The sequence below is a fragment of the Malaclemys terrapin genome, chromosome 13 (assembly GCF_027887155.1).
Source record: "Malaclemys terrapin pileata isolate rMalTer1 chromosome 13, rMalTer1.hap1, whole genome shotgun sequence".
Taxonomy (NCBI): domain Eukaryota; kingdom Metazoa; phylum Chordata; order Testudines; family Emydidae; genus Malaclemys; species Malaclemys terrapin.
Window position 1 is genome coordinate 30,529,971 of NC_071517.1, and position 23,066 is coordinate 30,553,036.

Sequence of the window (23,066 nt, forward strand, 5' to 3'; positions counted from 1 at the left end):
ACCATCACACACCCACACAAATATAGAGCCTCCACATGCAGAAACACATGACGCACTGTCACATGTGTTCACACACACCATCACACATGCACACACACCATCTCTCACACACCCCATCACACATGCATACACACAGGCATGCACACGTACATCCTATCACACACACACACACACACACACACAACTTGTCCCACACACAACCGTCCCACACATACACACACACACACAAACCCATACAATCTCCCATCCTGTACACACAATCCTCTCCCCCCAAAACATACACATATCCCCTCCAAGGGGCAGCAGGGACACACACACACACACACACACACACACACAGCCTTCCCAGGTGGCCCTGGCAGCCCACGGTATGGGGAGTAGATGGGGGGACACAGGGCCTGTGTGTCTCCACCTCCCCTCCCCCAATGGCATCTGCAACTCCCTGGGGTCTGGGTGTGCCCCTGGGTGTCTACCTGTGTCTATGCGTCCATCTGTGTCTGTGTGTCCGTCTGTGTCTGTGCATCTGTGTCTGTGCGTCTGGCTGGGTGTCCGTCTGTGTCTGTGCATCTGCCTGTGTCTGTGTGTCCGTCTGTGTATGTGCATCTGTGTCTATGCGTCCGCCTGTGTGCCCATCTGTGTGTGTGTGTGTGTGTGTGTGTGTGTGTCCACCTGTGTCTGTGTGTCCGTCTGTGTCTGTGTGTCTGACCTTTCTGCCCCTCCCCCTGGCCCACGGTGGGGATTAGTGCGATCGGTGGATTATCCCTTCCTGGCACCGCTCACCCAGAGAAGAGAGAAGAGACACATGGATGGCCCCATCTCTCCCCCACAGCCAGCCCCTCCCCCACTCCTAGTCAGCCCCCCCTCCACACCAACCCCGCTCCCAGCCTGCCCCATCTCCACACCCAGCCCCTCTCCCTCCGCACCAGCTCCACCCCCTTCCCCATACATGGCCCCACACCAGCCTCATGTTCGGCCCCACCTCCTCCCCCTTCTACCACTGGAGCTCTGTGGAGGATCTAGGGGCACTTCCTAGCCACCCCCTCCCAGCCCTTGTTCCCCCCTCCCTCATATCAGGGGTGCTCCCCAGTCCTGCCCACTGGCATCCCCCTGTCCTTCCCTCACCCTACTCCCCTCCCACCCCTAGACTCAATGCCCCTTCCTCAATCCCTGCCCCCACCCCTGTCTGCCCAGCACCTATGCCCCATGGCTACAGCCCCATGCCCCCCAACCTGAGCCCAGAGAGGCTGGGGAGCCAGACTCCTGGGTTCTATCCCCAGCGCTGTCCCAGACTTCCAGTGTGACCTTGGGCCAGACATTGCCCCATTCCCCGTGCCTCCGTTTCCCCTCTGTAACTTGGTGGGGCCCTGCCCCAGAGTGTTCACTGAGGGGCCACTGCTGGGGGCCCAGATGCTGCTGTGATGGGCCTGGAGGGACATAACGAGGCTCAGAAACCCTGACACCCTCCCCCCCACCCAGTACATCCCACCCCTCCCCTCTGTGACTTTGCCCCAGAAAGACCCCCATGGGACGCCCCACCACACACACCCAACCCAATTCTGGCCTGGCATCTGCAGTTCCCAACGCTGGGCTCCTTCTTCCCCTCACCACCTCTCAGCCATGCAAAGGTTAACTCCTCCTCCCCCCACCCCCATGCCAGGGCAGAGTGGCACAGGCCCTGGGCAGCGCAGGGTTAATCCGAGCCTCAGCTGCCAGCCCTGCTCCCCGCTGCGCCCTGTTCAGCTGCAGGAGCCCAGGGGCGCTTTGATCTGGGAACAGGCAGCGGCTGTGATCTGCCTTCCAGCGCCAGCTGAGCTCAGGCGGGGGGGCGTTGTCTCGGTGTGTGCAGAGACTGGCTCTGCCGGTGCCCCTCACTCCTGACCCACAGCCACTGCTAGACCAGCCTGACCCCCCCCCAAGCTTTGCTGGTGCCCCTCAACCCTGACCCGCAGCCCCTGCTATCCCAGCCCTCTGCCCTCCCAGTGCCCCTCACCCCCAACCCACAGCCCCTGCTAGCCCAGCCCTGACCCCCCCCAGCTTTGCTGGTGCCCCTCAACCCTGACCCGCAGCCCCTGCTATCCCAGCCCTCTGCCCTCCCAGTGCCCCTCACCCCCAACCCACAGCCCCTGCTAGCCCAGCCCTGGGAGCCCCCTGCCCTGCTGGTGCCCCTCACTCCTGACCCACAGCCCCTGCTAGCCCAGCCCTGGGCTCCCCCCAGCTCTGCTGGTGCCCCTCAATCCCAACCCACAGCCCCCTGCAGCCCCAGCCCCAGTCCTGCCCCTGGGTGAGTGTTGGGGGAAGCCTGGGGGTGGGGCGTGATGGGTTTGCAGGGTTAGCTGTGGTCTGTCCCTCCCTGACCCACTAGGTCCAGCCAGTCCCCAGAGTCTGTGCCTCACTCTCCAGTGGGTGAGTGACCCTGGATACGCTGGGCACATGGGGTGACACCCAGTCCACGCAGCCTAGCCTCAGAGACCTCTTGAACTGCGCGTGCACACTGTACACACACACCGCAGTACACTCATCGCATTATAACCACCCTTTGCACAATATCGTGCACACATACTCATTACACTCCCCCTCTGCACACACACTCATCATATTGTACTCACCCTCTGCACACTGCGTGCACACATAATCACCCTCACCCTCTGCACACACACACATCATACTGTACTCACCCTTTGCACACTGCATGCACATATACTCATCACATTCACCCTCTGCACATTCACTCATCGCACTGTACTTACCTTATGCACACTGTGCGTGCACACATAATCACACTCACCCTCTGCACACACACACATCATACTGTACTCACCCTCTGCACACAGTGCATGCACACATACTCATCAATTCACCCTCTGCACACACACTCATCACACTCACCCTCTGCACACACACACACACATTGTACTGTACTCACCCTCTGCACACAATGCGCACTCACACACTGCACCACATCTTCCTCTGCACACACTTACTGCACAAACCACACACACTGCATGTGCTCAGGAAACTACAATCCCTCACACATACCCCCCACAACCATTCGCACACACACACACACACGCAACCATTCACAAATGCACTGACATTTTAATTGTGTGCATGCACACATGTGCACAGCCACAAATTCAGCACCAGCCACGCGGACACTTGCACACTTGTGAACGCTGGCTCTACCCACGGCGCAAGCGGGGACATGTGCACACCACCCTGCACTAACACATGCACATGCATGCACACACACGCATGCACACATACACTCACTGCTGTATTCCCAGGGACGCGGAGGGCCCCAGGCCAGAGATGCTCTCATCTGCCACATCACACTGCACAGGCTGCACTGATGGGCTGCAGGCCCCATGGCAGCTCCCCCATCCGCCTGGGAGATGGGATCCTTGGAGAGGCCAGGTGGGTGGGTGCGGGGTGGGGGGGAACGCACAAAGCCATGCCAGGGAGGTCCTAGTGCCCCTGCCAGGGAAGCCCAGCTCATCTGCCCACAGTGCCAGGGACATCGGGGATACCCAGTCTCCAGGGTTTGGGCCCCCTCACCTGCCCCACAGGCAGACATGGCCACAGATCCCCCCCACTGGGACGGGGCCCCCAGAATCAGTGGGGCTGGGCAGATCATAGAGAGAAGAGGGTGGCAGGTTGGACTAGAGCATGGTCCTGGGACCCTGGGGGTCTGTTCCCCATTTGGCTGCTAGGTGACCTTTGGCCAGTCACTTCCCTGCCCCGTGCCTTGGTTTCCCCATAATTCTGCTGGCCTCCATTGTACAGAGCTCTGAGCTCACCGCAGGGAAGTGAGGCAAGAAGAGACCCGGAGCGCAGAGGGGCCTGGACAATGGACAGGCAGGGCATCTGGGGCAGGGCAGGGGATGGACTCTGGGAGGGGAGGGTCTGCTTCAGTTGTTGGGGGGCTGTATTTATGGGGGGGGTCTGGCCAGTGACCCAGCCAATCACCCCCTCTCCCTATACACATGCTTCCCATCTCTCACCAGCCCTTCCCCTGGCTCCAGGTCTCCCTGTCACACAATCCCCAGCCATTCCCCCCACCCCAGTGCCCTGCTGGCACCGCTGGGTCTCTGCCTTGGTGCAGGGCTTTGTGTGTGGGGGGGAGGGGGGGTTGCACGCATATGCCAGGCTGCATGGCGGGTTCCTCTTTCCGCGCCCATTTGCTGCAGGAGGCTACTGGATTGGCCGTTCCCTCCAGGGCTGGGAGCAGAGTCCAGGAAAAATGTAAGCCTGGATGCAGGACCAGGGGCTGCTGAAGTAGAGTCCAGTGGTTACAGCAGGGGCAGGGACTGGGAGTGAGGACGCCTGGGTTCTACCCCTGGCTCTGGGAGGGCAGTGGGGTCTAGTGGTTATAGCATGGGGGGGGGCAGGACTCCTGGGTTCTATCCCTGGGGTGCTGGGAGGGCAGTGGGGTCTAGTGGTTATAGCATGGGGGGGCAGGACTCCTGGGTTCTATTCCCAGGGTGCTGGGAGGGCAGTGGGGTCTAGTGATTATAGCATGGGGGGCAGGACTCCTGGGTTCTATGCCTGGCACTGGGAGGGCAGTTGGGTCTGGGAGGGGGAATGGGAGGCAGGACTCCTGGATTCTGAGCCCACTCAGGCTGTTGCCCTGAGTTGAGAGCCCTTTACTGCTAGCGTGACATATGGGGAGGGGGGTCTGAGAGCAGAGACGGGAGACGGGCCCCTCCCCACACTTCCCTCTGCTCTGCCCTCCCCACGTGGCCAGACAATAACTCAGCCCATCCCTCATTCCTTAGCAGCTGCTGCCACATTGTGGCTCATGGACAGGGGCAGGCGGGCCTGGGCTGTGCTGAGCAATCTGGCTTTCTGCACACACAACCCCCCCATCCCCTCCCCCCTGTTCCTGGACCCCGGCCCAGGCCGCAGAGCGCACACATAGGCCTAGATTGACTTCTGTATGGGGGCAGCTCCAGCCAGGCCACTAGGGCCGCGCGTGGGGGTAGGGGCAAATTGCAAGCTTGCCCGAGGCTGTAGGGCTGTGCCGGCGGGGGTCACTGCTGGGCCGTGGGGCCGGGCGCCTGTCCTGGTGTTTGTTCAGATCTTGCACAGGAAACTGGAGGGTGAGGTGAATTTAACCAGTGTACTGATGCTGGCTTTGGTGAGACCCAACAGAGTGTCAATTCAGGACAAATTGCTTAAAGCAGGGCAGTTACAGCCCCAGGCTGAGGTTCCTTTGCATACCAAGGCAAACCAAACCAGCCAAACAGAGAAGACTTTGGTCTCACCCCACTGGCTAACCATAAGTCACACAAGCAATTCCCTTAGACACTCCAGTTTCCCAGTATCACCACCAGTGCCACTTGTTATGGGGACGAATGGTTATGAAAACCAATACCCCAGTAAAAGAAAAAGGTTCTCCCGCTCCCAAAGGACCAAGCCCCAGACCCAGGTCAATATACAAATCAGATCTTACCCACAAATCACGCTGTTGCCAATCCTTTAGAATCTAAAATCTAAAGGTTTATTCATAAAAGGAAAAAGATATAGATGAGAGCTAGAATTGGTTAAATGGTATCAATTAAATACAGTAAACGCAAAGTTCTTGGTTCAGACTTGTAGCAGTGATGGAATAAACTGCAGGTTCAAATCAAGGCTCTGGAACCTCCCCAGCTGGGATGGGTCATTCAATCCTTTGTTCAGAGCTTCAGTTTGTAGCAAAGTCCCTCCAGAAGTAAGAAGCAGGATTGAAGAAAAGATGGAGGAGCTGCAGCAGCCTTTTTATAGTCTCTTGCCATGTGATCTCTGCTTTCTTTGTCCCAAAGACACACTATCCAGCACATGGCATAGAAAAACCTTAGAGTTCTGGCCATAGGCATGTCCCTGCATGCCTTGCTGAGTCACCAGCTGTATCTGCCTTCTCTCAATGGGTCAGTTGTATAGCTGATGGTCCTTAATGGGCCATCAAGCAGGCTAGGCAGTGCTGATGCCATATTATCTGGGGTGTCACCCAGAAGCATAGCACCAGTTTGAAATACAGGCAGTATAGCGCCAATACTTGTAACTTTAAATACAAAAACGATACCTGCCCCCAGATAGCATAATCATAACCAGCAACCATAACCTTGTCTTAAGACACCTTATTTGATCCCCTTTATACAAGATTTAGTGCCATTACAGGACCTTGGTTGCAACAATGATCTATACGGTCCCAGTTCATATTAATAATGTCACAACCAGGGCCATGGGGTGGGGGCAGGGCTGCCTCACTCCCATGTGTGGGTTTCCTGTTGACTCAGAGTAGCCCTCCCTTTGGAGGCCAGGTGAACCGCCAGCCACACCCCGCGGGGAGAGGCAGGAGCAGCAGCTGGGTGCTGCTGGGAGAGGCCACTGCTTTCTGGGAGGGGAGCCTGAGGGTAACGGGGCGGGGGGCCTGCCCGGGGGGGGGGGGTGGAGACTCAAGCTGTTCAGGGGTGGTGGACAAACCTTTAAATTGTGCACACACCCCACTTTCAACATATACAATGTTGGGGGGGGGCAACCCCCCCATTCCCACCCAACTCTGCCCATGAGTACACTGGGTTTGCACGGATAGTTCCGTGTTCCGCACAGCCATGGTAACAGTCATGTGTGGGGGGGAGGGGGGTTGCACACAGGGAGCAGGTGTCTGGTTGGGCTTGGATTTTGCACAGACTGTGCTGTGTGCACAATCATGGTAAATGCACATGCACAAGCAGGCCTGGCTGCTGTCACAGGGCCACCCCAAGTGGTGCGTCTGGCTCCCAGAAGAGAGAAGTCAGACGCATGTCCCCTTTCACTCTGGAGGCTGGAATAAAAGTTTGATCGGTAGCTTCCAGCATCTGAACTGCCTCCTTCCCAAAACCTGCAGAGCTGGTCTGCTCTGGTCCTGACTGGCCCCAGACTCTGCTTTCTTCCAAGGCCACATGGGACTTGTCAAGGATCAAACCACGCCAATTGGCCCCTGTCTTTCCTGGCCAGATAGGGGTTAAGGGCCCCCTGTCCCCTGTGATTCCCAGGGGTCAGGAATCGCTGCTGTTCATTTCATTCCCAAAAGTGAATCAGAAAGGAACTGAAATAAACAAACCAAAGATGCTGAAGCAAAGACAGACAAAGTTGAATAAACAAAGGAGACTGTGTGTGTGTGTGTGTGTGTGGGGAAGATAAAAGCACCACAACGAGGATTTTTCATGCTCCATTTGTATCACAGTCTCACATCCTGCCACAGGCTGGAATCCCCCCCACAAAGATCAGCCCCCCACCCCACCCCCGCAAAGCCCCAGCCCGTGCTATCACTGCTGCCCAGGAGGTTTCCTCACATAGGTCTCAGGTTCTCTGCCCAATCAGGGGAACTGCATGGGCACCAGCCAGCACCTGGCTGTGCATGACTGGGCTCATGGTTAAGGCATTGTATCGGGACTCAATAAACATGGGGACAGTTCCCAGCTCTGCCCCGCTCTCGGTCACCATGTGTCTGGGCACAGCCCATCACACCAGGGCCCTGATCTCAGATGGGAACTTCCCATGCTAAGAAAGAATGAGCTGTGTATCTCAATGTTAATTTCACAGTTAAATACCCTTATGTAGACTTAGGTTGGTTCCAGGGGAAAATGAAACAAGTTTACAAATAAAGTTTCCTGTGTAAACATTTAAGCTTTGGAGTTTTGCCGGCTGGTAATACTGAGTAGTAGTTGCATCTCCACAGGAAAGTCTGATTGTGCCTGGTTCCCTGGCTGTAGCCAAAATTGGTTCAAATATTGAAATAAAACATGCCTTTTAAAAAATAGGTAAGTTCTAAGCCCTCAGTAAAATAGGTTCATTCAGTAATAACTATTTTGGGCAGATGTTTTAAGGCACAATACAAAAGTCAGAGGATCACCCAACTGCCAAAAGCAGACACGATCTAACTCTGTTCAGCATCACCCTGTAAATTAACAATTCAATTCTAATCAAGCAGCTATTTGAAAGAAAGGAAATCCCTGGGCAAACATCCGTAACACTGTCCCTTTGCAAGGAAATTCCTGGTTAAAACCCTTAACTCTGCCCCTTGGAAGACAAAGGAATTTAACATTCTTAATTTTGCCCCTTTGAACGCAAGGGAATTCCCAGCCAAACACCCTTAACTCTGCCCTGGCATGATCAGAAGTTCTATAAGACTGCCCTGCCTTTTCCCCAGTTTGGGTGTTACTGTACATGTTGTCCTGTCCATCTGCATGGCCTTTCTCTGCCCCGGACATAGTATGGTCAGCTGAGTCCCAGAGGTCCAGAGCAAGAAGAAGGGGAAGAGAGGTTTCCGGGAACAGCCGGTGAAGGTGAAGATGTGTGACATGCCCTCGGTGTTGTAGAAGGCCAGGCTCCCCCGCTCGCAGTCCAGGTGCACCCGGACTATCCTGGGTGCTGACTCCAGCTCCAGCAGGGTCTCGGGGCAGGTGAGAGCACTCCACTCCCCCTCCTGGCACTGCAGGGCCCAGACCCCCACATCCGGGGACAGCTGGAACACCCCCATGCGCTCCATGGTGCCCAGGGCTGCCCCGATGGCCCAGTCTCCCCACTGGCCCACCTCCACGTCCCAGTAGTGTTGCCTGGCTGCGAAGCACTGGGAGGCCAGGACGCAGGGGAGGGGGTCAAATCTCTGGTCACTCTTGGGGACGTCTTGCCAGAGGATGCCGCACGTCACACTCCTGCTGTCCACTGAGAGCACCAGGAAGGGGTTGGCAGTGTTCTGGTCCAGCGTCACATCTGCTGCTGACAGGGACACTACGGGGAGATGGATACGGGCGCTAGGGCAAGTCACAGCAGTACCTCCTCTCTGCTCAGCTCCTCAAGTCTCTCGCTACGGGGCCTAGTGAATAGAGCACTAGGATACCTGGATTCTATTTCCAGCTCAGGCCTGATGGCTGACCTGGGGCCAGTCACTTCCCTTCCCTCCCCCTCGCTTTCCCCATCTGTAAAATGGAGCTAAGCATGATTTGGCTCTTCTCTGACCTAAGAAGTCAACCTCTTTTGGGAGGACCTCTGAATGGGACACAGGATCCACCAGGACTGGTGGGATATTTTCCATGGGAACAGTTTTTGGCTGGAAAAATTGGACAACAGGGGCTGGATCACGTGATGATTACCTGTTGTGTTCATTCCCTCTGGGGCACCTGGCATTGGCCACTGTTTGAAGATAGGATACTGGACTAGATGGACCTTTGGTCTGACCCAGTCTGGCTGTTCTTATGTTCTAAAATTCTATGCCTGCTTTCTGGGGACAGAGTGGATGCTTTGTTGAAAAACCAGATGCTCCAAAACCAAAATATTTTGGCCAAAAAAACAGACAACCTTCACCCCAAATCCAGAATGCTTTAGTCCCAAAACCAGTGTTTGCCTCCAAACCAGATCATTTTAATCTAAAATGCAGAATACTTTGGTCAGAAGCCAAATTATTTTCATCCAAAAAACAAACTAGGGAGATTTTTGGCTGGAATGTTTCAGGTTTTGACATTTCGATGGAGAGTCAGAATTATCCACAGAAAATACGAACAAAAATGAAAAGAGAAAAATCTTTCTTCTTGGACTTTTCCATGGTAACAGACCCCTCTTTTCCACTAGCCCTGTGCTCAGGAAGAATCTCACCGGGGCCATCTACAAAGGTCACTGCATCTCCATGCTCTTGCTGGGGAAAGCTGAAGGATATTGCAGTGGTGTCCTGTGCTTTGTATTACCCAGTGTCTGTGTGCGGCTAGCAGAGCTCCCGGGGTCAGGAGGGAGGGCTGGAAGCGGCACTTGTCCCCCGGTCTCCAGGCAGCCTGTGAGCACAGCCAAGTCACCGCAGGGCCGCCTGATCACCCGCGGATGTCAGCCCACCAGCAACAACAGATCTCAAGCTGCTCAACCCATGTGCCCCCAGCTGCGATCTCTCCTGGGCCAGCCCTGCTCCCCGCCTTGCCCCCTGTCCTGCCCAGTCTGTTCCATTGCTGACCCTTGGCCCTGACTTGGCTCTGACCGTCAGCACCGTTTCTAGCCACTGACTCCAGCTCCAACCACAAGGCCTGGCTGCCCATGCCCCAGTTCATAACACCCGTCCTCGTGGTCCTAGCCTGGGAAAGATCCATTGTCTAAGCTCAGCTGGCAATCTCAGATCCAGGCTTTCAGTGTGATGACTGTGGTCAAGTCTTTTAGGCCCAGCTCCTCAAAGCTACTTAGGCACCAAAGGGAGTTAGGCACTGTTCCTTTGAGCCCTACCTCTGGCCTGTGATAGTCAATACATGGAAGACAAGGAGGGAGCTCAGAGACAGCAGGAGTCAAACCATGCGAGTACTGGAGATAAGTAGAAAACTTTTTTTTTTTTTTTTTACCTTTATCAAGAAATTGTCTCCATTCTGCAATGATAAAAAAGGAGGTCAATTAGCTGGGGAAGCAGTGAGAACAGATGAAACAAATCCCATCTAAATTTGGGGGGGGGTTAAACAAAACACAGCCATTTCCTCCCCAATGAAAGTTTTCATTTTGTTCAAAATTCTCCATTGTTTTTTAATACAAAACCACAATTTTTTAAAGTAAAGAAACAGTTTTGGTTTGCAAATATTCTCTGTTGTTCACTAAAAAACACTAGGAAAATTTCTATGAAAAGTTTTTAAAAAAATCTTTTGAAACTTTACTGAGGAAAATTCCTTCCCATTTGCTCAGCAGCCCAATACTGAACCACAGCTCGCACACACATTGGGCGGGAGCCTGATTCCAGCAACCGGAGAAAACTGGGAGCAAGCAGGCCAGACCCCCAGCTGGTGTCAATCAACCGTAGCTCCATTTGGGTGAACATGATCACAGCAACTGGCAGCAGCTCTGGGTCTGGACCCATCCCGCGCTGGGTGCCATCCCCTGCAGATCTCTCTCCACCTCAGCTGACTCTAACCCTAGACAGCATCTTTTGCTTTCCCCACTCCAGCCTCTGAAGCATCTCTGGTCCTTCACCTTCCTCCAGGTCCCTCAGACTCCTTCCTGGCTATGCAGGTGTCTGTGCAGAGCCTGGCACAATGTGGCCCTGATCTTGGTCACTGCGTGTCTGTGCCGCGCCTGGCGCGACGGGGCCCTGATCTCGGTCACCATGTGTCTGTACAGTGCCTGGCGCGACGGGGCCCTGATCTCGGTCACTGTGTGTCTGTGCAGTGCCCGGAACTATGGGGCCCTGATATCGGGTGGGATCTCTCAGTTCTGCTCTGATAAATTATTATGCGATGGCCGCTGAGGCGATGTTACAGAGACACGAGTGATCGTGTGTCGGGAATACTCACCGCGCTCTTTGGACACCTCCTCTGGAAGAGAAAGGAAGAGGTGAGGCTGTGAGCAGGAGCGACATTCAAGGGGGATTTACTGCGCTCTGTGTGGCTCATCTCTACCATCCCGCTATGGCTGTTTCTCCCTCACCTCCCCACTGAGCACGCACGCCACTCCCATCCCATTCCCACCTCCTGGGACAGACCAAGGGGCGCGCATGGCTCTGGGGAAATGTATGTATGTCCTAGAGGGGGCAGCCAGGGAGAATCCATTGGCCCAGCCCTCCCAGTGGGTGTCCATTTTCACCCTCTAGGAATGAATTCTTAGCCAGATCTGTGCTCTCGAAAACCCTCCAGAAAGAGCCTCATTGCCGGAGGCCATACAGGCCGATCAAGCCTGAGAGAGAGACGTGGCTGGCCAGGCAGAGTGCAGGGACTGGCTCGCCCAATGGCCAGTTTCCCTGGGATCCGTGGTGCCGGGCAGGGCTTAGGCACAATCATTTGGGCTTATCCTTCTCCTTCCTCTCAGCTTTTCCCCTGATTAAGCCAGAGGCAGCATGGGCCAATGGTTAGAGCACTGAACAGGCCTTTAGAAGTGCTGACTTTGGTTCCTGGATTTGCTGCTGAACTGCTCGGAGAGCTTGGGAAAGACACTGCCGCTCTCTCTGCCTCAGTTTCCCCTCCCACCCTTTGTTTATGTTGACTCTATTTTATTTCGCTCTTTAGGGGAGGGAGGCTGTCACCATGTGCCTGTACAGTGCCTGGCGCGACGGGGCCCTGATCTCAGTCATTGTGTGTGTCTGTGCAGCACCTGTTACTATGGGGCCCTGACTTTGTTTGCACAGGGGTGACTAACTTTCGCCTTCCAGGAAAGAAGTAGTTTGTATGGAATTTTCTCTCTGTAACCCACACGTTCCCCTAGGAAGAAGTATTGGCCTCTCAATGAAACACGTTCCCTACTGCACTGCCTGGAATGAGATTGTTACCTTTGAGTACCCGGAGCTTTCGGAAAAGATAAACAGCCAAAGTCACGAGGAAAACAGATACTGGTAGAAAGATGAGAAAGGCTGTCATTTCCGGGGCAAGCCTGGGGAAGAGCCCTGAGGGAGAACAAATATTGCAGCTTCTCAGAGGAGCAGCGAGAGCACTCCTAAGCACTTTGCTGAGAAAGGTGAAGTCAATGGAGGTACTAAGGGCTGAGAGCCAGATTCTGAGCTCAGCTCCCATGGGCTAATCTGGAGTCACCCCCCAAGTGCCCTGGGGGCAAGGCCAGATTCTGATCTCAGCTTGCCTTGAGTCAGTCTGGAGTCACTCCCCAACTGCAATGGGGACAGGGCTGGATTCTGATCTCAGCTCCCCCGGGGTCAATCTGGAGTCACCCCTGCCTGCAATGAGGACAGGGCTGGATTCTGATCTCAGCTCCCCTGGGGTCAATCCAGAGTCACCCCCTGTCTGCAATGAGGCCAAGCCACGTGGGTAAGCATCAGGGAGGAACCTGAGGTGTGCAGGCAGCCCACCTGTGATACGAATAGTTGTCTCTCTCTCTGGGCCGGAGAAGCCGGCTCTGACAGTACAGGTCAGTGCTGGGTCCGAGCTCTCAGTCACCACCAAGGAGCTGGAGACGTTGAATAGGCCGTTGTCACTGCGCGGTTTCTGTTCAGACTCGGGGCTCAGGGTCTCCCTGCGGCCATTCCTCCAGATCACGCGGGGCTCCGGGTACCACCCCGCAGAGAGACACAAGACCCACACCCCCAAGTCCTTGTGCCCAGCCATGTGCAGGACGGGGTCTGAGCCAGAGCCTGGGGGATGGACAATCAGTAGCAAAAAGTTAACACATCTGTGATAGCAGTGATCTTAAAGCACTTTACAAAGCCGTGGATATGCCCCACTGACTCTAATGGAGCTACAGCCCATTGACCCCGGCTGGGGATCTGGCCCCATTGACTCCAATGGAGCTACAGACACCGGCTGGGGGTCTGCCCCCCACAATTTTAAGCCTTTGATTCTGGGAATGGCACTTCTAAAGGCTGCACTCTGGGGAGGCATCCCAGGGAATTTTAATGGGAGCTGGGTACCCAAATCCCCAGGACAACTGTGGAAATCTCCGCTCCTGAATCTGCAGGTGAAATGCAGCAGGACAGCGCACGGGTCCAAGGGCGTGTCATGATCCCCCATTGCACTGCGACGCCCGGCGCTCCCGTGGGAGTGAGCCACACGCAGTCGGAGCCGCTCACCTGTCACGCTGAGCTCCAGCAGGGCCGTGCTGTAGTGAGTAGGTGACTGGACCTCGCACAAGTGCTGCCCTTCGTCTGACAGCTGGATGTCCCGGATCCTCAGGGAGACATTCCCGTTGGCCAGGCCCTGGATGACGAGCTCTGTCCTGCCCTGGTAGCCCGTTCCTTGTACCTCGCTCCCGTCCGGCAGGTACACGTGGACATCCTGGCCCAGCTGGGGACGGCTCCATTTCACCTGCATGGCCTGGGCACTGAGTGCGGGAGAGAGGTGGCAGGGCAGCAGCACAGTGCCCCCCAGCGGGGCGGAGACGGGGCTGGCGGGACCCAGCACATGGAATGACTCTGGGGGAGAAAACAGCGTCTGGTCAGAGAGCATGGGAGGGGGAGGGGCTGATGTTCAGCGAGTCCCTGCCGAGGGGTGGCCAGCTTGGCGGTCTCAGTTCCCAGCTCTGCCACCAATCCCTGGTGTAGCCGCAGGCCAGTCACTCCATGCCTCAACGCCCTTGCTGGGACACAGGGATAAAGATCCAGGCTTCTTTAGAGACACTGTGGCCAAGTGACTAGAGCGCTGGCCTGGGAGGCAGGAGTCCTGGGTTCATTCCTGGCTCTGCACTGGCCTGCTAAGTGAATGTGGGCAAGGAACTTCCCTGTCTGTGCCTCGGTTTCCCCATGTGTACTGTGAGAATAATGATACTGGTCTCTTCTGCAAGACACCCTGAGATCTACTGCTGTAAAGTGCTAGATAAGAACTAGGTGCTATTATTAGAGTATTTGCTCTTTGGGGCAGGGACTGTCTTTCATTGTGTGTCTGTGCAGCAACAGGGCCCTGATCTCAGTCACCGTGTGTCTGCGCAGCACCCAGAACGACGGGGCCCTAAGCACGGCCACTGTGTGTCTGTGCAGCACCCGGCATGACGGGGCTCTGATCTCAGCCACCGTGTGTCTGCTCAGTGCCAGACACTACGGTATCTCTAGGTGCTACTGTAACAGTAATTACCTCCAATGACACTACATCAAAAGAATACCAGGTAGTTAATCAAGCATTCAAAAGTCAGGAGCGGTCAGATTTCCAGAGGCTTGAAAAACCTCAACTCTGCTCCCCTTGTGGGCTCATCCTATGCGCTGAAGAAGTGTAAAACCAGCGTGTGAGTGTGTTATTACAGACCAACCCCAGAATGAGGAGGCCTAGGTACAGCCGTGATGTGAAATAGATTTAACTGAACCTGCGGGTGTGTTTGCACGTATGCACACTTAAACTGATTTAAACTTAGCTCACACTCATCAATTTCCAGGCCTGAGGCCAATTGGGAGAACTAGTGGGAAGCCACCAGAGAGGTGCCCACACTGGTGGTAGGGCCAGTTTAACTAGAGAGCTTTTAACCCATTCATGCTGGCGAATTGTGGGGTATAGACGAGCCCCAGTAGAGGGTGGTAGGTGTATCTCAGGGCACTGGCCCCTGCTAAACAAGAGGGCATCTTCTCTAGCACCCAGCACCTTGTGAGGGTTCAAGCTGCCCATGGCTCGCTGGGCACTGGCCATCCGAGGTGGTTTGGGCCCTGTGCTATCCTTGGGATGTGGAACTAAGACGCAGCAGTTGTGGAATTGCACTGGATGTGGGGGAGCATTGGTTTGGAACAGACTGGATCACATCCTGACGGTGTCCCCTTGGCACACATGCCAGTCTCACCTGGGGCTGCTGTCCCAATGCCCAGGAGGAGGCAGAGGGCAACTGGTATGGCCTGAAAGCGGTGTTGGGCGCTCTGCATCCTGCGGGCCTCTGGCAGACGTCTCCCGGCACCGTCACAGAGCACCGGTCACCGGACAGAGGGGGCATCGAGCTCTGGGCTCCTCATCCGCATGGGACCTGGAAAGGCACAACACCCAGGAGCCCCTCAACAGGTCAGTTCTTCAACCAAAAGCTTTCCCCTCGAAACAACGGGGCCTCCTGCAAAATCAGCATTTTCTCTTAAGAAATTGTATTTACTTTGCACAGGAAACAAAACCGTCAGCACCAAAACCTGCCAGGGGAACCCCCCCGCGCGCGTTTACCTGGCGTTTCCACGCTGTGTTTTGCTTTGAAATGGCAGATAAAAGCCCAACTCTTGGCTCCTTTTCAGACTTTTCCCCTCCCTAGTACAGAAAGAAGAAATGCAAAGTGAAAGTCGCCCCGCGTCCCAGCCGGTAATTGTCTCCCTCTTTGAGCTGGAGGAAGTGACATACGGTAACATGGCGGTAAGAATAATTCAGCAGGAGAGAAACTAGTTAATTGACTCATTAAAACGTGGGGAAATGGAGAAATCGCCCTTTCCCCCCAGGGGCTGGTGAATAAACCACAGGGGGTGCGGCACCCCCTGCTGGAAGTGGTTTCCCAGGGTTTACAATTCCAGAGCTCTCAGCAACCCCCCGTGCACATTGTTCCAGCGCCGCTGCAAGAAATCGTTTCCTGGCGTTGTCCCCCGGAGCCCCCCATCTTTCTGGGCAGGGCTCCCCCGGTCCCACAAGCGGAGGGGGGGCTGGGAAGCGGGGTGCCAGCTGTCCGGGACGGGTTGTCTCAGAATCTCCCCTTTCTGGAGGCAGCTGGCCCAGGGAGTGTGTAATGTGCTACTTACGGTTACTGACACCTGGCGCTCAGGGCCAGGGGGTGGTTTCAGGGGCTCGGGAGCAGGCGGGATGTCCTGGGGGTTTGTAAACACGAGACCCGGACGGGAACCAGGCGGAGCATTTTGGAGAGTCCCCCGCGGGGTGAGCTGGCCCCCGACACGTCCCACCCCCCGCAGGACAAGGAAATATCCCTCCCCCCTTCCGGGGCGTTCCCGGCCTGGACACTGAGTCCGCCCCGGAACAGCCAGACATCGCATGGCTGGGGCTGGGCTGCACAGCAGGGCTGCACCCAGCGGACTCTGATCTCCCCCATCCCTCCCTGTCCCCCCGCCCCGCAGCGATGCCAACACTGGGGCTGTTTTCTTAGGATTATGATCATTAATAAGAACACCGAGCAACTGGGGCGCTGGGACAATGTGGGGGCGGGGGATGCTGAGAGCCACTGACCCACGCTGTGAACCCCATGTATCATGCAGCACTTTTACCTTCACCAGGGGCATTTCTTGCTGCTTTCTGCAGCACTCGGCAACTCCCCGTCTTGTTGTACAGAGATGAAGAAATAAGGGACGTCCCTTGTAATAAGGGACTGTTGGCAACCCCAGGTCAGAGACCCACAGGCTCAGCCAGTCTGGTATCGCCCCCCCCCACCCCAAAACAGATCAGTGGGCTCAGCCAACCGGTATCTGACCGCCACCCCAGAACACAGGGCCGGCTTTAGGACGATTCACCCAATTCCCCGGACTTGGGCCCCGTGCCTAAGAGGGCCCCACGCCCGCGCCCTGCGCCTTAGGCACCTTTTTAATTTTTATTTTCTCACCCAGCGGCGGTCCATTCCGGGTCTTCAGTGGCATTTTGGCGGTGGGGGGTCCTTCAGTGCCGTGGAAGACCCGGAGCTGAGTGAAGGACCCCCCCGCCGCCTAAGTGCTGCCGAAGACCCGGACCGCCGCCAGGTATTCAAATCGGGCCAGCAGGTCCTAAAGCTGGCTCTGCCAGAACAGATCGGTGGGTCCAGCCAGGGGGTATCTCGCCCCCTCCCACCCCTGAACTGATAGGTGGGGCTAACCACCCATTATCTCGCCCCCTGCCACCCCAGAACTGATCAGTGGGCCCAGCCAGCCCTGTGTCCAGTTTCCAACAGTACCAGCTGTGCAGTGGCAGATGTAACAGCCCGGTGATGGGGCTCTAGCAGGATAAACCACCCACATGGGTTAATTCCTTCCTCGCTCTCCAGTGTTAGACAGTGTCTCTGTCTGTGGCTCTCCTGGCTGTTTGTTACAGCGCTGCCTCCTTTGGGGCTTTTTCTTATATAGGCTCCTATTACCCCCCACCCCCGTCCTGATTTTTCACACTTGCTGTCTGGTCACCCTTCTCCTCTCTCAGACCCCAGCCCTGCTAATCTCACAGTGACACATGGTGACAGGGGGTCCCACAGGCTAACCGTGGGTGACACAGGGAAAAGTGAGAGCCAGCCACCCCATTTCCTCAGGCCACATTTTGAATGTCTCCCCCTTCCATTTCCACTGACCCGTCTCCTGTCTGGGAGAAGCCGGTCTTGGGCGTCACTCATTATCTTAAAAAAAAGAACAGGAGTACTTGTGGCACCTTAGAGACTAACAAATTTGACTAACTGTCATTATGCAAGGCACTGCATTTAGCCGTATGGAGTGGAAATCCATCAACCTCATGAAAAAATTCGTACAGATACAGACAGACATCATCTTCCTTTCCAAATGCAAGCAGATGGACATCATACCAAAAAAATTTGTTAGTCTCTAAGGTGCCACAAGTACTCCTGTTCTTTTTGCGGATACAGACTAACACGGCTGCTACTCTGAAACCACTCATTATCTTGGGGTCCTCTGGTGGGTCCAGGGATTATGAGCACTCCCAAGGCAAATGGGCGGATTGGAGGTATCAGGGCGGTGAATTGTCATACCCCTGAGGTGCGGAAATGGTGACTAGATCTTGTACCAGGTCTTAGCCCTGGGGCAATTCCTCCCCCCACCAGGCACCTGGTCAATATCCTCCAGGCAGGCGCTATAGTGCTGGACGCACCTGCCCCTCCTGCTGTCCTGCAAACCACCACCTCGCTCTCAGCTCCATTCCCTGCGGGCCACCCCTGGAGCGCGGCACAGGCAGCGCTGCCCCCTCGGGATTGGATCCCAATGGACCCTGCCCGGAGAATTTTTAGCCTTTGCTGCAGCAACGGGTGTGGTATCTTGCTCTTTTGGTGGCAATCACCGAGGGCTATGGACTTTGTGCCAGGACGATGGAGGGGTGTGGGAAGGAGACAGCTGCTAGCTAGCAAGCTCCCACTCACTTACAGAGCAAGCTTGGGAGCTCTGATCAAAGGGACGCTGACTCCAGTGGAGTGACGCTGATTGTCCCCAGCTGCAGATCTGGCCTCATTGACCCCAGCTGGGGATCTGGCCACATTGACTCCAATAGAGCTAGGGTCCATTGATCAAAGTCTAAAATATGGAAAGAACAAGTCAAAAATTACTTAGACAAGTTAGATGTCTTCAAATCATGAGGGCCTGATGAAATGCATCCTAGATTACTCAAGGAGCTGACTGAGGAGATATCTGAGTCATTAGCAATTATCTTTGAAAAGTCATGGAAGCTGGGAGACATTCCAGAAGACTGGAAAAGGGCAAATATAGTGCCCATCTATAAAAAGGGAATAAGGACAACCTGGGGAATTACAGACCAGTCAGCTTAATTTCTGTACCCGGAAAGATAATGGAGCAAATAATTAAGCAATCAATTTGCAAACACCTAGAAGATAATGAGGTGATAAGTAACAGCCATCATGGATTTGTTAAGAACAAATTGTGTCAGACCAACCCGATATCTTTCTTTGACAGGGTAACAAGCTTTGTGGATAGGGGGGAAGTGGTAGATGTGGTATATCTTGACTTTAGTAAGGCTTTTGATACTGTCTCACATGACCTTCCCATATACAAACTAAGGAAATACAACCTACATGGAGCTACTACAAGGAGGGTGCATAACTGGTTGGAAAATCATTCCCAGAAAGTAGTTATCCGTGGTTCACAGTCATGCTGGAAAGGCATAATGAATGGGGTTCCGCAGGGATCGGTTCTGAGTCCGGTTCTGTTCAGTATCTTCAGTGAAACACTGTTGCAAAAAAAGCAAACATCATTATCAGGAATATTGTAAGCGAGACCCGAGAAGTAATTCTTCTGCTCTACTCTGTGCTGATTAGGCCTCAACTGGAGTATTGTGTCTCCATCATTGGGGATCTTTAAGAGCAGGTTGGACAAACAGCTGTCAGGAATGGTCTAGATAATGCTTAGTCCTGCCATGAGTGCAGGGTACTGGACTAGATGACCTCTCGAGATTCCTTCCAGTTCTATGATTCTATGATTTTATGACTTCAGCTGGGGATTTGGCCCCATGACTCCAATGGGGCTGCGGCCCATTGACCCCAGCTGAAGATCTGGCCCCATGTCTCCAATGGAGCTATAGCCTATTGACACCGGCTGTAGCCCCATTGACTACAGCTACATTGGAATACAAGCCCCATTGCATGGCTGAGGCTGGCCTGGGTCAGCTGAGTCAGGCTCGCGCGACTTGGCTTCGGAGGTTAAAAGTTGCAGTGTAGACGTTCAGGCTTGGAGCAGAGTCCTGGCTCTGGGATCCTCCCGCCTTGCATGGTCCCAGGGGCCAGGTTCCAGCCCTAGCCTGAATGTCTACACAGCAATTTTTAGCCCCACAGCCTGAGCCCCACAAGTGTGAGTCAGCTGCTCCGGGTCAGCCATGGGTCTTTTATTCCAGTGTAGATGTCCCTCGGTGGGCCTCACTCCATGGCTGGGCTAGTACAACCCAGATAATAAACACTGAATCATGCCTGGGAATGTTTCAACCCACCCCTTCCCCCACCCAAAAAGGTGTCGTCGTTGATGTTTTCCATGGGGAATTTTGGAACGAGGCCCTTTTCCTGTTGTGTTGAATGGCGGTTTTCATTTGGGTTTGTAATATATATTAGACTTTGGTGGCATTTCTCCCCAGGTTTCCCCCCTTTCTTGCCACTGAATGCAAGAACCCAAATGACTCACTTAAAGCTTTCTTTGATTATCTTTCCCCTGTCTTTTTGCAGACAGCACCTAGCGTCGGGGGCTCCCAGGTGCTGCCATGCTACAAACACAGCCATAAATAATAAGCACATATCATAGAATCATAGAATATTAGGGCTGGAAGGGACCTCAGGAGGTCATCTAGTCCAACCCCCCGCTCAAAGCAGGACCAATCCCCAACTAAATCATCCCAGCCAGGGCGTTGTCAAGCCTGACCTTAAAAACCTCTAAGGAAGGAGATTCCACCACCTCCCTAGGTAACCCATTCCAGTGCCTCACCTCCTTGTTCTGTCATCTGCTACCACTGAGAACAGTCTAGATCCATCCTCTTTGGAACCCCCTTTCAGGTAGTTGAAAGCAGCTATCAAATCCCCCTCATTCTTCTGTTCCGCAGACTAAGTAATCCCAGTTCCCTCAGCTTCTCCTCATAAGTCATGTGCTCCAGCCCCCTAATCATTTTTGTTGCTGTCCGCTGGACTCTCTCCAATTTTTCCACATTCTTCTTGTAGTGCGGGGCCCAAAACTGGACACAGTACTCCAGATGAGGCCTCACCAATGTCGAACAGAGGGGAATGATCATGTCCCTTGATCTGATGGCAATGCCCCTACTTGTACAGCACAAAATGCCTTAGCCTTCTTGGCAACAAAGGCACACTGTTGACTCATATCCAGCTTCTCGTCCACCATAACTCCTATGTCCTTTTCTGCAGAACTGCTGCCTAGCCATTTGGTTCCTAGTCTGTAGCAGTGCATGGGATTCTTCCATCCTAAGTGCAGCACTCTGCACTTGTCCTTGTTGAACTTCATCAGATTTCTTTTGGCACAATCCTCTCATTTGTCTAGGTCCCTCTGTATCCTATCCCTACCCTCCAGCGTTTCTACCACTCTTCGCAGGTTAGTGTCATCTGCAAACTTACTGAGAATGCAGTCCACGCCATCCTCCAGATCATTAATGAAGATATTGAACAAAACCAGCCCCAGGACCGACCCTTGGGGCACTTCGCTTGATACCAGCTGCCAACTAGACATGGAGCCATTGATCACTACCTGTTGAGCCTGATGATCTAGCCAGCTTTCTATCCACCTTCTAGTCCATTCATCCAGCCCATACGTCAGGGCCGGCTTTAGGCCGATTCAGCCGATTCGGCTGAATTGGGCCCCGCGCCAAGAGGGCCCTGCGCTGCAGCTATCAACCCCGCCCCGCCCCCAGCTCACTTCCCCGGCCCCTCCTCCCCTCCCCTGAACGCCCCGCCCCCTCCCCTGCTTCCCGCGAATCAGAGATTCGCGGGAAGTCTGAGATGAAGCAGGGGCGGGCCAGCACCACGAGGTAAGCTGGGGTGGGGGCGGGAGAAGGGCTCCGGGGAGGCGCGCCCATCCCGCAGGCCCCAGCGGCTCTGGCCCGGCTTGGCTCCAGCCCGGCCCAGTCCCCGCGGCTCGGGGCCCCCCGTCCCCCCCACGGCGCGGCTCGGCTCGGCTCGGGTCCCCCCCCCAGCGCGGCTTCCGCGGCGCGGCTGGGATCCCCCACCCACCCCCGGCGCGGCTTCCGTGGCGCGGCTGGGATTCCCCCCGGCGCGGCTCCCACGGCGCGGCTCGGGTCCCCCCGGCCCCCCGGCGCAGCTTCCACGGCGCGGCTGGGACCCCCGGCGCGGCCCCCGCGGCGTGGCTCGGGTCCCCCCCCCCGGCACGGCTTCCGCGGCGCGGCTGGGATTCCCCCCAGCGCGGCTCCTGCGGCGCGGCTCGGGTCCCCCCGTCCCCGCCCCCCCGGCAGCACGGCACGGCTCGGGTCCCCCCGGCGGCGCAGCGCGGCTCGGGCCTCCCCCCCGCTCCCGGCGCGGTTTCTGTGGCGCGGCTTCTGCGGCGCGGCTGGGATCCCCACCCCCCACCCCCAGCGCGGCTGGGATCCCCACCCCCGGCGCGGCTTCTGTGGCGCGGCTGGGACCCCCCCCCGGCGCCCCCGCGGCGCGGCTCAGGTCCCCCGGCCCCCCCGCGGCGCGGCTCGGGTCCCCCCGGCCCCGGCTCCCCCACGGCGCGGCTCGGGTCCCCCCGGCAGCGCGGCTCGCCCCCAGGGATCGGGCCCCGCTCTTGGTAAAGCCGGCCCTGCCATATGTCTTTAATTTGCCGGCAAGAATATTGTGAGAGATCATATCAAAAGCTTTGCTAAAGTTAAGGAATAACACGTCCACTGCTTTCCCCTAATCCACAGAGCCAGTTATCTCGTCATAGAACGCAATGAGGTTAGTCAGGCATGACTTGCCCTTGATGACTTATCCCCCATGTAACAGCTGGGGGGCGGGGATGTTCTTTATCTTTGTCCATTCTGTACCAAACTTATCCAGCTTTGGAAAAGTGACAGAGCAGCAAAAAGAAAAGAGAAACTGGGTGCTGCCCTGCTGCAGTCTGGGTAACAAAATTCATGTGGCGGGGGTAGGGCCGAGGGGTTTGGAGTGTGGGAGGGGGCTCAGGGCTGGGACTAAGGGGTTCGGAGGGCAGGATGGGGTGCAGACTCTGGCTGGGGGTGTGGGCTCTGGGGTGGGGTTGAGGATGAGAGGTTTGGGGTGCAGGAGGGTGCTCTGGGCTGGGATCGAGTGGTTTGGAGGGCGGAAAGGGAATCAGGGCTGAGGCAGGGGGTTGTGGCATGGGGAGAGGCTCAGGGGTGCAGGCTCTGGGCGGTGCTTAAGCGGCTCCCGGAAGCAGCGGCATGTCCCTTCTCTGGCTCCTACCCAGAGGTGTGACTAGGCAGCTCTGCGCACTGCCCTGTTCGCAGGCACCGCCCCTGCAGCTCCCATTGGCTGTGGTTCCCGGCCAATGGGAGCTGCGGGGGGCAGCACTTGGGGTGGGGGCAGTGTGCGAATTGGAGCGCCCTGGCTGCCTCTATGTG

General features: G+C 55.7%; 1 protein-coding gene across 1 annotated transcript; it reads right to left on the bottom strand.

Annotated features, from left to right (window-relative positions):
* Positions 1 to 5,477: 5,477 nt before the first annotated feature.
* On the bottom strand, positions 5,478 to 16,251 carry LOC128848281 (butyrophilin subfamily 1 member A1-like). Its single transcript, XM_054048184.1, has 9 exons — positions 16,097 to 16,251; positions 15,537 to 15,617; positions 15,175 to 15,351; positions 13,487 to 13,828; positions 12,770 to 13,051; positions 12,239 to 12,352; positions 11,271 to 11,291; positions 10,335 to 10,358; positions 5,478 to 8,751 (listed from the first exon to the last, which is right to left on the bottom strand). Exons 3-9 carry the CDS (start codon positions 15,251 to 15,253, stop codon positions 8,114 to 8,116), a joined length of 1,500 nt encoding a protein of 499 aa, XP_053904159.1. The 5' UTR covers positions 15,254 to 15,351; positions 15,537 to 15,617; positions 16,097 to 16,251; the 3' UTR covers positions 5,478 to 8,113.
* Between the last annotated feature and the right edge of the window lie 6,815 nt (positions 16,252 to 23,066).

What these genes read in the sequence shown, in the direction of transcription:
- LOC128848281 (XM_054048184.1), bottom strand. Translation starts at nt 15,253, where the DNA reads ATGCAGAGCGCCCAACACCGCTTTCAGGCCATACCAGTTGCCCTCTGC. An exon ending in GACAACTATTCGTATCACAG is followed by an intron (nt 12,353 to 12,769) that starts GTGGGCTGCCTG and finishes GTTCTCCCTCAG; the next exon opens with GGCTCTTCCCCAGGCTTGCC. An exon ending in GAGACAATTTCTTGATAAAG is followed by an intron (nt 8,752 to 10,334) that starts GTAAAAAAAAAA and finishes ATCTCCCCGTAG; the next exon opens with TGTCCCTGTCAGCAGCAGAT.